General features: G+C 41.3%; 1 protein-coding gene across 1 annotated transcript in view; it reads right to left on the reverse strand.

Moving 5' to 3' along the window:
• Positions 1-351: 351 nt before the first annotated feature.
• The window catches only part of LOC146498463 (junctophilin-1-like), a 37,898-nt gene continuing 21,505 nt past the window's right edge, over positions 352-16,744 (reverse strand). Inside the window, exons 4-7 of the mRNA XM_085139397.1 lie at positions 8,727-8,969; positions 7,866-8,302; positions 4,837-4,933; positions 352-1,729 (exon numbers count right to left, since the gene is read on the reverse strand). Of these exons, the coding sequence (XP_084995523.1) occupies positions 4,853-4,933; positions 7,866-8,302; positions 8,727-8,969 (761 nt within the window). The 3' untranslated portion in view covers positions 352-1,729; positions 4,837-4,852. The remainder of the gene's footprint in view (positions 1,730-4,836; positions 4,934-7,865; positions 8,303-8,726; positions 8,970-16,744) is intronic.

Consider the following 16,744-nt stretch of genomic DNA (forward strand, 5'->3'; position numbering starts at 1 on the left):
GTGTACCATGTCTGAAAATACAATAGCTAAAAAAGTGTTGAGCACATTTTGATAAAACTTTGTAGGGTCCAGAGTGGGGTCATGTTAAAGTTTGGGCTACATCCATCCAGGTCTTCAAGGTCAACTTATTTATTGGTTGAAAATTGACAAAAACCTCATAAGTTAGAAACCACAATGTGAAAGAGTGCATTGTCAAAAACGACCATATTTCAAATATTATGTCATATTTGACCTGTGACCTCTCCTTCAAGGTCAACAGAGTAATAACCATCAAGTGAACCACACATTTAAACTCATTATACAATAAAATGGTGCATGTTTCATATCCACATAAATACAAAATAATTATACTCAAAGTTCTGTCATTTATATTAACATAGATTTTAACAAGGCAAACAAAAGCCTGCACTTTGCACTTCTTTTTACTGCACTATAAACTAAGGTTTAAAAAGAACAAAGAAAACAAATGGATACATACAAAATACAATAATATTCCTTTAAAAGTAAATATCGTCCAAAGAGTGAGCTGCTTCGGTGGAGGTTCGAGTGCATTTTCAGCCCACTGGAAGACAGATTCATTTGTCAACTAAAATATTAACATTCAACATACACAGACTGGTATTCAGCCATCATAATGATCTAAACTATAAGTGCAATAAACCAGTTTTAAATGAAATAATGTGGACAGTGAATGAAAATATCGTCTATGGTTAAGTTTTAATAAAGTAAAAAAGCAGGCACTGAGACAGAATCAGATAAAAATGGATGTGAACAGATCAATAAACAGACCAATAGAAATAGAGCCGCTCTCCTAGGAGCTGGCACAGGGAAGCAGCTTGGTGCTTCACATTCCTGCCCAGCCATTCTTCCCCACTACCATGTCACTCTGTAAAACGGTAAGGCAGCTGTTGGCTTCCATCAACTCAAAGTGCATCTCTGAACTTATCCAGCCCAACACCTGCCCATCCTCTCACACTCTCATACACAAACTGCTGACGCACACACATATGTGATGAAATCTGTGCACAAGCTAGATCACAGTCGTCTTATGAGAACTTACATGTGAGAGAAAAGGTGAGTTGTTCTTGCTGAACTGAAGTAAAAATCACTCCATGCGATGCAGAGTGGGCATCAGTGCAAAGTTATCTTCTAGACAATGTATGCTTGGTGCAAAGTAAATGATGGCTAACTAACTGAACAGAAGAGCAACATAACGACTGAATGTCCGTGCTATTGTTCACTGATCATATACAAAACAAACTCTTTACATCTCAACTGGACAAGGCACAAACTTTTTATTGCAGCATTTCAAAACGTGAAAATTTACTCAGCAGTCGGACTGACTGATAAACAGGCACATACTCCAGGTTTTTATGGGCAGTGTAGATGCTAGGCCCGACACTCAAATCCACTCTGCTCCCATTGGCTCATCTCGCTGAGGGTAAAGGCCTGGTTTCCAACTAGCTACTGCCAGCTTCAGCTTTCACTGCACTCTGAAGTCACACGTCATCAACAGTCCAATCAGGCTGGACTTGGGCACCAAAGACTTTCACACAGTCCAGGGGTGGTGATGGTTTCATCTTTCTCCCTTGCCACCCCCCTCATTCCTCCATGTGTTTTTATCCACTCCTCCACCCGGCTATTTTCAGGCCTCCGTTTTGTCTGTGTCTGCTGTTCTGTCTGCTGTCGTTTTTTAAAAGGGCCCCTCTGACTAGTCTGGATGGATCCACTGCAAGGTCACAAAAGTAGCTGTTAGAGTAAAGTCATTCAGGAGTCCGGTCACTGCTGCAGAGAACAAGTTATCAAGTTTGATATGCAATGGATGTGAACAGATCAACAAACACACTCACTCTCCAAGGAGCATAAAGAGTGTAAAGTCACTCCTTTTTTAAAAATTACATTTACCTTAAAAACACACACACACATATATATGTAAATACAGTATATTAGGTTAAAAGCAGAAAAAAATTCTGACAAGCTTAAAGTGACTTTTACTCAATACTAGGGATGCAACGATCCCCCCCCCCCCCAACAGACTGCTGGTAGCAAAGATACATTTTAAAACTGGTTCTTTGCTAAACTGTCTTATGTGTAGACACAGCACTGGTTTATACATATGTGGGTATCTCTGGACCACTTCCAGTACAACTGCTATTTTCGATGGCTCAGAGTTCCACTGAGACCACTTTTATGTGATCTCAAATTTGTGGAAGAAGCAAATCTTCTAATAAACTGAGCATTATCACAGGAGATTCATTCACTGCAAACAACCTCGTGCATGCTGTTGTCAATTCAATTCAATTTTATTTATATAGCGCCAAATCACAACAAAAATCGCCTCAAAGCACTTCATAGATACAGAGAAAAGCCCAACAATCATATGACCCCCTATGAGCAGCACTTTGGCGACAGTGGGAAGGAAAAACTCCCTTTTAACAGGAAGAAACCTCCAGCAGAACCAGGCTCAGAGTGTGTTGTGTGCACATCCGTGGGACCAACACAGCCTTTGCTTACCACCCCATCGTACTCCATTCATGTTCATCCTCGTCCCCAAACACAGTTCAAGTTAAAGTGTTGTCATCATTGTGACACACTGAATAATATACTGTTCACATCACAGTTTCATAAGCAGACAGAAAGTGGAGTGCTCTTAAAATAGCAGCAGAACTTGATGGTTAAGGTAAATCCATTATACAATAGACTTAAATGTACTTATTCTGCTTCCTGGAGCATCGACCTGCTACCAGCAAAGCTTTGTGATGTTTGTAGTTTTTATGTCCGTCTGTCTGGCGAGACAGAAGACTTCCTTCAACTGAATGCTATAATGTGTACTTGAATTAAGGTTTCCAAATTAAGCCACAAAAGAAAAGAAACCTGTGTATAAATCAGAGGGATCCCATGTCTGCTTTACAGAATCATTCTCACAACTTTCATGTGAACAATTGTCATCATGTGATTATTTCTACCAACACCTATTAGTTTATTAAAAGCACATAACAAAGCAACACCTGGTAAAGTCTCCTTTCTTTATGAACCATTTGAAAACTACAGTTTGTTTACAAACAGCTCATGAAATTAATAATATCCAAAGCTGCCCTCACAATTCTGAATACTCTGATACTAATATAGTTTGCTCTTGTGTGTCAGTCAGGACTGTCAGGACTTTTTACCCCACATCTTAAATTTCTCAAAGATCCTAAACCCCAAAAGGTTGATTCTGTTCATCTGGATGTAGCGTAATCACATAATTACGCTACATCCAGATGGATTTAATTACCTGGACGAGTGATCGGGACCTCCTTGGCCTAAAGTTTATAGGTCATGATTGTGGGCCAAGAAGCAAGCAAAGCAGCGTAAACAGGACTGTGTCTGAACATGACAACAGCTTTGGTCATAATACATAATAAAACGCCACCCAGTGGGACAGTGCTCTGTTTTATGTTCTGTAAAAACGGGAGAAAAGGGCTACATCACTGTTAGTAGCTGTTTATCGTCCTTTTGTAGGACAATAGCAGTAGAAACAATAAAAAAAGACCAGTGTTACCCTTTAAACAACCAACTAAGCTTCACTTTCCCTCAGTCTACTCAGGCACTCAGTTCCAGTTATTCACTTGGCTTTCCACAGCATCACAGTAACACTTGATGTGCAATAAACTGAAACCTGAAAAAATACAATGATTAGAAAAAATGACTGAATTATTAATTTTTCTCTTCCTCGTAGTCCTTTCACCAGAGGATGAGGCAAGGATGGAGTCTCCATGGATACTCCATCGTGTCCTGTGCATCCGTCAGTGTCAAACATATATTCAAACCAGGTCCAAGGGTCAGTTTTGCTAATTGGAGCACAAACGTTCCAGGCTAACTGAAAACAGAAGAATTACCAAAGCAGAACCGTAGCATTGTGAAGGTGCCATGCAGGGACAGAACAAAAATGTGTTAATGATACAACAGTCATGTCAGTGGAGTGAATACAGTTTTGAATGTAATCAGCAGCCATGTTTGACTCGGACTGATGAGCCTTTAATCCAAAAATGTCTAAAATTCAATAATTTGCATTGCATGTAATATTATAAAGCCATATTTTATTCACAACAGAAAATATCATGTTTACACCAACAAATTAAAAATGTGCAAGAACTTCAGACGTCATATAGCTGGATCCACATATTAAACACTTTTGATGATGGCGTTGCCAATTCCATAAGCACTAATGCATCCCAACCCATCAGATATGCAGACTTTTGAACTGAGCACAGGTAACAAAGCAAGACGCTCCTTCTTTAGATCGTTCGTGGAAAACATGTCTGGACTAAAGAGGGACTCATGTTCCAAAAACAAGGACCACAGTAACTCAAAGCCCCCTCACCACACTCGGATCTAATTCTGGGAACAGTTTAAAGACGTGCACCTGATGACCTGAGAGGTCTGACACTGTAGTGGAGAGGGCACAAAGCAGGGAAAAGCATTGGGACCTGTATAAAGTAATAGAAGGATTTTAAAGATAACTCCTTTTTGATTACTTGTAAAATTATAATAATTAGTATGTATTAGTAAAACGTTCCTCTTTTTAGTACCACTTACAGTTTCCAGTCTTTTATTGCCACCGTCTTAACTTTTTTATAAAGTAATATTTTCTTAAAGGGGTACAGTCTTATTGTAAACATTTGCTTCTCTTTCTGTTTTCTGTTGTGAATAAATGATAGCTTTGCAGATCGCTGCACTTCTGTTTTTATATACAGTTTGTATTGAGGTTGTATTCTAAATGACCAGTCTTTCCTGATGATAAATACAACAGCAAACCAGTTTCAGTTGTGAAATACAGCTGCAAATTCTTACCCGAGCCCAGATTTGGTCAGGTGAGGAAATGGACAAAAATGATTGCTAGACCTACATTCAACAGCATCACAAGAACCACCAAGATAGAGTTAGGGCCCTGTGGAGACACACAAGAAAGCTCTTTAAGTTATTTCATTTATTTTGCAACATTATGATTACTGACGCTATCAAAAGACTGTAAAAAACACTGACAGCATACAGTATGTAGTGGAAACTAGCAAAGATATCCTCTTGAATTCAGTTCAGTGGAGATCAGAATACTTTATTAATCCCTCAGGAAATTGTGTGGATTACAGTTGCCCAAAGACAGTAACAGTAACAGACTAAACTATTTAAATAATACAATATGTTACAGAGTTTACCACTTTAAGAGCTGGCACAAATCGCTCAATTATAAATATGAAGAGTATAGGATAAGATAAGATAAGATAAAACTTCATTAATCCCTCGGGTGGGTTCCTCTGGGAAATTTGGTTGCCAGAGGAGAGGTAGGATGGAGGGTGAAATATATATGATTGACATTTAATTCTAACCTGTGAACTTTTTACTGTAGAGCGTGTGCAACAGTGTGTACCTATTGCAGTGTTTACAGTGTATTAGATGGAGGAGTTGTACAAGGAGATGGCAACAGAAAATAGTAGCTGTCCAAGACAGCTGTCTAGTTCAGAGTTTCCACTTTCTTCTTCTGCAGAAGGTCTCTGGTAACATTTGTTTGTCATCTTCTTATAATCCTTTTGTTGCTTAGCATTTTGATACAGCCACACACTTTACAGTATCACCTTTTGCTCTTGTAGAGACTCATATCACCCTGTGTGTGTGTTTGTCGCTCTTTTCTTTTTTGCTCGTTTGCAAACAACCTTTATTATACCATTTATGAATTTTGTTAATAAATCTGAACTGCAAATAATTTTTATTTAAATTTTGCAAGACAAATACTTGTCAAACAGGCCACCACCTACTGAAGCCAACAGAACCACATCATCTGCAAAGAGCAGAGGTGAGATTCTGAAGCCACCAAACTGGACGCCTTCAGGCACGAGGCTATGCCTAAAATGTCTGTTCATAAAAATAATGAGCAGGATTGGTGACTGAGTCCAACACTGACTGCTGGCAGTGTACAACTGTAGCTCTTGCAACAGTCCTCAATCTGAGATTTGATTAACGGATAAAGTTTCCTTTCCAGTACCCTGGTACAGTCTATCTTCCCAGGGAAGCTGAGTAGTGTGATCCCCCTATAACCTTCCAGAAACTCTTCTTAAAGATGGGAACCACCACCCCAGTCTACCAATCCAGAAGCACCTTGCCAGATCTTCAAGACAGACCTAGAACAACAAGAGCCTTAAGGAAGTCAGAGCAACTCATCCACCCCAGAGGCCCTGCTGCTACCAAGTAGTTGTTTAACTACTTTGTTGATCTTGCCCCTGGTGGCAGGCAAATTGTGCCCCTCATCCACACACTCTGCGTCCTCTACAGAAGCAGGTCCTCAAAGTATTCTTCCTGCTGTCCGACTATATCCACAGTTGAAGTCAGCAGCACCCCACCCCCACTAAACCCTGTGTGAGAGAACACTGCTCGGTCTGAAGGCTACATCCAGCCCGCGATATAATTTCATATGTCAATATTAATGGCCTGTCGGTATGTGGCAGCTGCTGAGAATCCATGTAGGAAGGACTTTATTTTGATGGGCACACCATGCAGCAAATCACAAGACTGACTGTAATCATACTGTTATGTGAAAGAAGGGAGGGGGTGACGCTTTCAAGACAGCTAGTGTAGCGATACAGGCTAGCTACAGAAAGAGACGAGCAGGAATTAAATGCAATCGCGTAGGGAAAAAGTGAAGAAACAAGCAGAAATGATATTAGACACGGCAAAGCTGAGTGTCGAATCCATAAAATTAGGAGCTGCCTAAAGTGATACCCATATTTATTTGCAACCATTTTCCAGGTTTCATCATTGTCCAGGCCTTAAACCTCATGTGTGTTCTCCCCGGTAGGAGTAAATTCATTAAAAATGAAAACACTGAATAAAAAAATGCTTCCTTGAAAAAGTCCAAATTTACAGTTCGTTATTGAATATTACATAAAATATACAAAGCGTATGCAGAAATGTCTGCATGTACCAGAGAACCACGGCTTAGTGTCTGAGTGTCTAAATGAGTCTCACAGGCCTGGATGTGTGTTTGAAACCATTTATAATTGTTAACTTGTTTGATCTGCTGCTCAACGCAAACAAGCACAACCAGTAACTTTGGACTTTTAACTGGATTTTCACAAATTTTACAGCATTTCCTATGGATAAAAACCTGCCGTATAGCTGTTCATATTACACAAGGTAATAAAACAATAAACAATGAAATGACAGAAAATATGTTTTTCACTTTCTTCCATAGAAATAGGCTGTTTTACAAATCCAATTAAAAAACATCTTCATCATTAAACTTGCTTGCAACTTCATGCATGTCTTCCTCCTGTAAAAACAGATTCATTATTATCAGGATGTCCTAAAAACTAAAAAAAGCCTTCAGTTAATCCAAAATGCTGCAGCAAGAGTCCTGATAGGGACTAGAAAGAGAGAGCAGATTTCTCCTGTATTGGCTTCCCTTCATTGGTTTCCTGTTAAATCCAGACTCTAATTTAAAATCCATCTCATCTCATCAACATCTGGAATAATCAGATCCCACTGAAGGCTGAAATGTGGGCCTCACTGCTAAACATGTCTCTGTGTGTGTGTGTGTGTGCTAGGGAATGTAAATGTATAGCATTGTTATATCATTAATATCAAAATATGGCACTTTTATATGAGGTAAAAATGTAATGTGGTATTACCGTGGGCACCATGATATGGCAACAGCCCTAATTCTGGACATATATCCATATTCAGATTATAGTTATTGTAACATTGGTGGGAAATTCTAGAAAGTATAAGTCATGTCAGTACAATCTGAACACGCACACTCACTGTGCGTTCGATTCTCCCTGATTGTTAGAATACTATGTTATAAAAATATGTGCGGCAACTCAACTCACCGATTTGTCCTCTACAATTTCAGGATCCATTTCCATACTGGCTTTCTTGGTTTCTGCAAGGTTCCTTGATTTGCTTGATTCCTTTTTTTGTGATTCTTTGGGAGGCTCTTGTGCTTTGGTGCCATCTTTTGCTGGAACTTGTGAAGGCATAGGGGTTGGCAGGGGTTTTGGTGCTGGTGGTTGAATTTGTTTGACAGGTGATGGCAGCAAGTGTACAAGGTCAGATGGGTGAAGATCACCCACTACACCAATTGGTTCTTCAGGGGGTTGAATCTTAAGAGTTGCTTTAACATGGTAACCAGGGTACTGGGAGTGAATCTGTCCATTGCTTGAGTTACTGCTGACTGTTGTGGTAACAGACTGTTTGACTGCTGGAGAAGCCTCTTGTTGCCTTACTTGCTGTCTCAGAGGAAGTTTTGACGCTGCTTTTGTTATGCCTGTACAATAAAAAAAGACAGGGGTAATGGAGACCACAGTTAACCAAATGACTAATGCGTATACAATATACTGGTTCAGGCAACTTGAGCTCTGGAGGTAGAATTTCAGTCAAGCGTCACATCTCAGTTCAGCTTCACAGTATCTGCGGGATGCTTTTAATTTTCAGCAAGACAATAAGCAAAAAGACCCTCCAGCTTCCTAATTGGCAAACCATGAGTCTCTATAACCTAATCCAACCTAAACCCGCCAAACGCAGATGGTTCAGGATGAGATGAACTACAGAGTCAAAGAAAAAATAACAGCTTTCAGGAGAACTTCCTCCAGACTGTTGGGAAACCTCCTGTTGCAGTAAATATGTAGAAATTAGCTGTATTACTACTACAGCTAATATCTGATAGACAAACATTCAATAAAGTTGCTTACCTGCTGTCAAAGCCTCCGCTGCTGCATCAGAGGCAAGAGTTTTACTGCTGTAAAAAGCCTTTTTAGCAGCAGTAGGTGAAGGACTAGGGCTGGGACCTGGGCTTGCAGATGGAGACTGGTTTGGTGTTGTGCCTTTCCTGTAGAAATGTGGGCTCCCCGGAGGAGATTTCTCTTTTGTCTCCTCTCTGGGCTTCTCCGTTACATCTTGCGAGTCACTGTACTTCTGCAGTGTGTAGTCGGGTCCTAGAAACACACACACACACACACACACACACACACACACACACACACACACACACACACACAAAGACTTTTTGTTCTCTACACTTAGTTTGAAAGACGTGTCAGATCGGACACAGCTGCCTTAAAAAAACCCTAAAAAAACGAAAAATAATTACAGTTGGAACAGTTACAAATTTGGACACCATGTATTAACACCACTGTGGTGGAGGTGTGGTCTGTGGCTCCGCTGCAGAAAAGGGGTGGCACAGTGGGCTCAGAGCACAGTGCCAGAGAGACTGGCAGTGCAGCTGGGGCCAGTCTGCTAATCAGGCTCTTCCTTTTTACTGATGCAGGGACCTGGCAGAGGGTTGTTGTTGCCAAGCTGAGACATGTCAGCTGGAAAGCTGCCACAGCAAAACTCAAAGAAGTCTTTAAATAAACGGTCACTTACCTGAAAATGCTGTTTACTGGGTCTGTCTATCACAGTTGTCCCAAAAACGCAGGATGCATGTCAGATCCATAGCCTGTACAGCTGGCCCAGCTGCTGGGTCAGATGGCGGCAGAGCTCACAGCCATGCACAAACAGTACATGGTGGTGTGTAAGGGGAAACTGAAGACACTTCTGGCCACAGCAGAGGGGTGTCAGTGGCCTATGGACGAGTGGTTGCTGCTGCTATCGAGGGAGGCTTAGATGGTGGCCCTGAGCTTGCTGCCGGCATTGTGGTGCTTTACCAACATCTGCCGGGCCATGCTGGACCGCTGGCAATTCTGGAAAAGTGCAATGTCGGCAGAGGATTGGCCCTCCACTCAGCAGTTCATGGGCCCAGCGGTTCTCTGATGTGGTGGCTGCAGCCCGGGGCATCAGAGGGGGAAGCGTGGCAGTTTGAGCTGGTGGACCTTGAACAATTCGTGGAGGGGTTCCCTGGGAAGACAGCGCAATGGGTCCACTGCTCTCGACCAGCGAGCCTGGAGGTGGTAGTCATGCTGGCAGAGATCCACAAGCAGCATGGCTGGAGGAGACTAAGAGACGCGGCCGCCTAGCGAGTGGGATGAGGCCAGTCTCAGCTCCGAGATGCTGGTTTCCCTTCTGTCCTGCAATCACATCTCCCTGTTTTGCCTTCCCAGGCACTGCACCAGGACCCACATGAGCTTTGGGCAGGAGTGTTGGAGGTGCAGGTGATAAGGACACATCTGCCGGGAATGCCTATGGGTGGAGGTCAGACAGGTGTTCCATGTTGCAGGCCCTCCAACACCCTCTATCCATCTGAGAGGGACGTACAGCGCACCGGTAAGTTACCAAGGGGGTATACACAAGGCTATATATATATATGGATTTGGGCTGCATCCAGAACCTGGTCCCCCAAACTCTGATCTAACCCAGGGTTGGAGTCAGAGTGGGTGAGTATCTCTTTAAAGCGATACTGACTGACTGACTATTGCACATCGCACATGTCTTTCACACTGAAAGAAATGTGCAAATTATTAGAGATTCAATTTATTTGGACCAGCATCTACCACTTTCAGACAGCCAGGTTGGTGGAGCATGTGGGCTTCATAGATAATTGGCAAACCTTCTGGAGGAAACCTGGTCTTGTTAGGAGAAACGGCATCCATCCCACTTTGGATGGAGCAGCTCTCATTTCTAGAAACATGGACAAATTTATTAAACCCCCCAAAATATGACTATCCAGAGTTGGGACCAGGAAGCAGAGTTGCAGTCTTACATGCCTCTCTGCAGCTTCTCTCCTCCTGCTACCCCCCCAAAAAACCCATCTCCATAAAGACTGCGTCAGCTCCCAAACAAACAAAAAACAAACTAAAGTATGTTGCTTTGGTTTTTTTTGCTTGTTTTCTATTCTTTTTCTCTCAACAGGTGATCCCGGAGATTTTTTTTTCTTCCCCCCTTTCTCACTGTCCCTCTCCACTTCTGTTTTTCTTTTCCTTTCTCTTTCTTTCTCCCTTTCCTATCCCTCACTCATGTCTGTCCCGTCTGTAACAACTGAAAATAAAATAAAATAAATAATAAAAACAAAGGTCGATCAAATGGACCAATACGGCCATGATGATCCATTTGGCAAAATAATTCCATTGGGTATCCTTGTTGGTCTTCAGACAACAATTCTGACGGCTAAAGAACCAAATGGGACAGGCAAAAAACAACAACAAACAAACAAAAAACAACAACAACAAAAAACAAACTAAAAACCAGCAACAAACAACTTAAACATACACAATCACAAAAAAAGAACAATACAGTATCCACATCTGAACCAAAGAGTAAAACAGTGAAATGTGGGTTATTAAATATAAGGTCTCTCTCCTCCAAGTCTCTGTTAGTACATGAATTGATCAACAAATTGATTTACTCTGCCTTACAGAAACCTGGTTGCAGCAAGATGATTATGTTAGTTTAAATGAATCAACACCCCCGAGTCATTCTAACTACCAGAAACCTCAACGCACAGGCTGAGGGGGAGGTGTGGCAGCAATTTTTCACACCAGCCTATTAATCAACCAAAGACCCAGACAGACTTTTAATTCATTTGAAAGCCTGATGCTTAGCCTCGTCCACCCCAGCTGTAAAACTCAGAAACCAGTCTTACTTGTTATCATCTATTGTCCACCTGGGCCTTACACAGAGTTTCTGTCTGATTTCTCAGACTTTTTATCTGATTTAGTTCTCAGCTCAGATAAAATAATTATTGTGTACGACTCTGGATACTGTAGCTCCGGTGAAAACTAAGGTCTCAAATCAGAAGTACCTGACTCCGTGGTATAATTCTCAAACATGTAGCCTAAAGCAGATGACTCGTAAGCTGGAGAGGAAATGGCGTGTCACAAATTTAGAGGATCAATTCAATTCAATTCAATTCAATTCAATTTTATTTATATAGCGCCAAATCACAACAAATGTCGCCTCAAGGCGCTTCATAGATACAGAGAAAGCCTGGAGAAATAGTTTGCTGCTTTATAAGAAAGCCCTCTGCAAAGCCAGAACATCTTACTACTCGTCACTGATTGAAGAAAATAAGAACAACCCCAGGTTTCTCTTCAGCTCTGTAGCCAGGCTGACAAACAGTCAGAGCTCTGTTGAGCCAACCATCCCTTTAACGTTAACTAGTAATGATTTCATGAACTTCTTCACAAATAAAATTTTTATCATTAGAGAAAAAATTACCAATAATCATCCCACAGATGTAATATTATCTACAGCTACTCTTAGTACCATTGATGTTAAGTTAGACTCTTTTTCTCCAATTGATCTTTCTGAGTTAACTTCAATAATTACTTCCTCCAAACCATCAACGTGTCTTTTAGACCCCATTCCTACAAAACTGCTCAAAGAAGTCCTGCCATTAATTCATTCTTCGATCTTAACCTCCTAGGACCTGGCGTCCACATATGTGGACATCACATTTTGGGTTATTTAGACCAAAATACTCAATTTTGCTCTACAAGGGTCTGATATCCACTTACGAGGACATTATACTGCTACTTTTCTATCAAAATTCTAAATGAATATCCTCATATGTGGCTCTAATTTTTCTCTGAAACAAAAATTAGGTAAAAAAAAAAAATCTGGTAAATCTTTGTTTTTACATTCATCAGGACCCAATCAGCCCAAATACCAAATAGAAATTAAAAATGCATGCCGTGGAAGAGTTCGGGTCTTAGGAGGTTAAATATGATCAACCTATCTCTAATAATCGGCTATGTACCACAGGCCTTCAAGCTGGCTGTAGTTAAACCTTTACTCAAAAAGCATCTCTAGACCCAGCAGTCTTAGCTAATTATAGGCCAATCTCCAACCTTCCTTTCATATCAAACATCCTTGAAAGAGTAGTTGTCAAACAGCTAACAGATCATCTGCAGAGGAATGGTTTATTTGAAGAGTTTCAGTCAGGTTTCAGAGTTCATCACAGCACAGAAACAGCTTTAGTGAAGGTTACAAATGATCTTCTTATGGCCTCTGACAGTGGACTCATCTCTGTGCTTGTCCTGCTAGACCTCAGTGCAGCGTTCGATACTGTTGACCATAATATCCTATTAGAGCGATTAGAACATGCTGTAGGTATTACAGGTACTGTGCTGCAGTGGTTTGTATCATATCTATCTAATAGACTCCAATTTGTGCATGTAAATGGAGAGTCCTCTTCACACACCGAGGTTAATTATGGAGTTCCACAGGGTTCAGTGCTAGGACCAATTCTGTTACATTATACATGCTTCCCTTAGGCAGCATCATTAGAAGACATAGCATACATTTACACTGCTATGCAGATGACACCCAGCTCTATCTGTCCATGAAGCCAGATAACACACACAACTGAGTTAAACTGCAGGAATGTCTTAAAGAGATAAAGACCTGGATGGCCGCTAACTTTCTGCTTCTTAATTCAGATCAAACTGAGGTCATTGTACTCGGCGCTGAAAAGCTTAGAAATATGGTATCTAACCAGATTCTTACTCTGCATGGCATTACCTTGGCCTCCAGTAACACTGTGAGGAACCTTGGAGTCATTTTTGATCAGGACATGTCCTTCAACGCACATATTAAACAAATATGTAAGACTGCTTTCTTCCATTTGTGCAACATCTCTAAAATTAGAAATATCCTGTCTCAGAGTGACGCTGAAAAACTAGTTCATGCATTTATTACTTCCAGGCTAGACTACTGCAATTCATTATTATCAGGATGTCCAAAAAACTCACTGAAAAGCCTTCAGTTAATCCAAAATGCTGCAGCAAGAGTCCTGACAGGGACTAGAAAGAGAGAGCATATTTCTCCTGTTTTGGCTTCCCTTCATTGGCTTCCTGTTAAATCCAGAATTGAATTCAAAATCCTGCTCCTCACATACAAGGTCTTAAATAATCAGGCCCCATCTTATCTTAATGACCTTGTAGTACCATATCATCCTATTAGAGCACTTCGCTCTCGCTCTGCAGGCCTACTTGTTGTTCCTAGAGTATTTAAAAGTAGAATGGGAGGCAGAGCCTTCAGTTTTCAGGCCCCTCTTCTGTGGAACCAGCTTCCAGTTTGGATTCAGGAGACAGACACTATCTCTACTTTTAAGATTAGGCTTAAAACTTTCCTTTTTGCTAAAGCATATAGTTAGGGCTGGACCAGGTGACCCTGAATCCTCCCTTAGTTATGCTGCAATAGATGTAGGCTGCCGGGGATTCCCATGATGCATTGAGCTTTTCCTTTCCAGTCACCTTTCTCACTCACTATGTGTTAACAGACCTCTCTGTATTGAATCATATCTGTTATTAACCTCTGTCTCTCTCCCACAGCATGTCTTTATCCTGTCTTTCTTCTCTCACCCCAACCGGTCACAGCAGATGGCCCCGCCCCTCCCTGAGCCTGGTTCTGCCGGAGGTTTCTTCCTGTTAAAAGGGAGTTTTTCCTTCCCACTGTCGCCAGTGCTTGCTCATAGGGGGTCATATGATTGTTGGGTTTTTCCTCTGTATCTATGAAGCGCCTTGAGGCGACTTTTGTTGCGATTTGGTGCTATATAAATAAAATTGAATTGAATTGAATTGAAATCGAATTGGAACATCTAATTAATCCATGATTCCTAAAATGGATTATTAAAAGGATGAATGCCACCGGGCTCTCTGGTTAGACCCCCTGTTGTTTGCAAGGCGGGAGGTGCCCCAGTCCACAGGATTTTCTCCCTTTGATTTGCTGCTCGGCAGGAAGGGGGTCTTGGAGCTGAGTGAAGGAAACAGGGAGGAAGGTCCAAGCACAACTAGAAACTATACGTTCTGGACTTGAGAGCAAAGCTACACACATTGGGGAGGTTATCATAAGGTTGTTATTCAAATCTGATATTAATTTTTATAGGAGTAAAGTTGGTGGCTAGTGTTAACTTCAATTCAAACTGCATATATACGATATATTTCAATGCTGCAGTAAATGGCAATGACCAAATGGTAAGGCACAGACTACAGTGAAATAGGAATGCCATGTATACAGTACGTAGCATATAACTGAATATTCAGATAACTTTTATTTTTTAGAGGAGAAACTTCCATCAGGACACTGAGTTATGGAGAAAAAAAGTGGCCCTGTTGTTGCATTTCAGCACACATCCCCGGTAAAGTCAGAACAATCCAGACTACGATGGTGAGAGTGGACGAAGCTGTGAAAGGCTGGCCATTCCTGAGGCTCATGTGAGCAAACACGAGGCCAAAGCTAATACAACTTTGAATCTGTCACAGTCATACATAACAGAGAAGGAAGCTGGAGGAACTATATGAAGCTGAGCAGAAATGTCTAAAACAGGAAAATGAAGCATAGATTTTGAAAGCGCAGCAGAGGCAGAGAAAAAGAGATTCCAGTCTATGCAAGGCCAGCAACAAGCAAAACATCAAGTGTTCATGGAGATAATTGGTACTATCACCACCACTTGGTGTCCTGGTCAACAACAGCACCCACAGTCACCACACTGGATCTATCTAGTTCCTGTGGGGTCACCCACAGGTAGTGCCTGGCCTATCCACTACTCTCCTGTACCACAGCAGTCCATGTCACCCGTTGCCCAAAAGACTGATGCCTGTCCCTCTATCAAAGTCTCGGCAATTCTTGACAATGCACCGAACATGAAGAGACTTCAAAACCAACAAATGTCTCAGGTGCAACCCACCTGTGTAATTAAAATATTAACCAGCAGGTGATGATAGTTTCTCCAATGAGCGTTTTTCCTTTTTTAGTGCAGTCAGCTAGAGAGCTGAGTGACGTGGGTGCTGAACCGAAAGCACTCTGTACACTTCAATTTAAGTCTCTTCAAGGCACTTTATTTTGTAAGGTACCCTACAATAACACAGAGAAAAGATCAACAATCACATGAACCCTTATAAGTAAGCACTTGGCGACAGTTTTGCGACTTTTAACAGGAAGAAACCTCCTGCAGCACTAAGGTCAGGATGGGGTGGTAATCTGGCACGAGGGGTTGGGTGAGTGGAGGAAGACGGAAAGAGATTAACAATAACTAACGATTAATTAAAACCAATGATTGAATCGTTGTTGTATAAACACACTGTATAAAAAAGAGGTGAGTGAAGAAGAAGAAGTGCATCATGCAAACCCCCAGCAGCCTAGACCTATTTTAGCATAACTAAGGCTGTGTTCAGGGTCACCAGATCCAGCCCAAACTGTCTTAAGTCTTATTTAAAAATGGTAAATGGACTGATTCTTATATAGCAGTTTCTACTCTCCCCGAGTACTCAAAGCGCTCTACACAACATGCCACATTCACCCAAGCACTATCTTCTATAGTTTGAAGTGCTTACTAACTACCTACTAACTACTATGTACCAGAGAGCAACTTGGGGTTAATATCTTGCCCAAGGATATTTGGCATGCAGACTAGGGGGAGCCAGGGATTGAACCACCAAACTTTCAGTCAGTAGATGATCTGCTCTACTTCCTGCCACCCCGGTTCTTAATTTTTTAAAGAACACACCATGCCAAGATATGCCAAGGTTTCAAATAAAAGCTCTTTGGGAATCACTTTTCGATGTAAAAATACTCTTATGCCTGTCAAACTGTGTTATATTTGGCATTTATCATACAATCAAAATAGTTTATTTTGTGCCTGAAGATACAATTTAAAATGTGTGCAGATACAACACTGTTTCACGCCTTTTTTGTCTGAAGTTCACAGGTTAATGTTAACAAAAAACATTCCACTGAAAATGATCAGGTACAAAGACCGGACTGAAAATTTGTGGAAAAAGCAGCCGATATCCAAACCTTTGGAAGAACCTTCAGAAGGCATGGAGAACTATTG

Source organism: Neolamprologus multifasciatus, chromosome 18 (genome assembly GCF_963576455.1).
Source record: "Neolamprologus multifasciatus chromosome 18, fNeoMul1.2, whole genome shotgun sequence".
NCBI lineage: Eukaryota > Metazoa > Chordata > Actinopteri > Cichliformes > Cichlidae > Neolamprologus > Neolamprologus multifasciatus.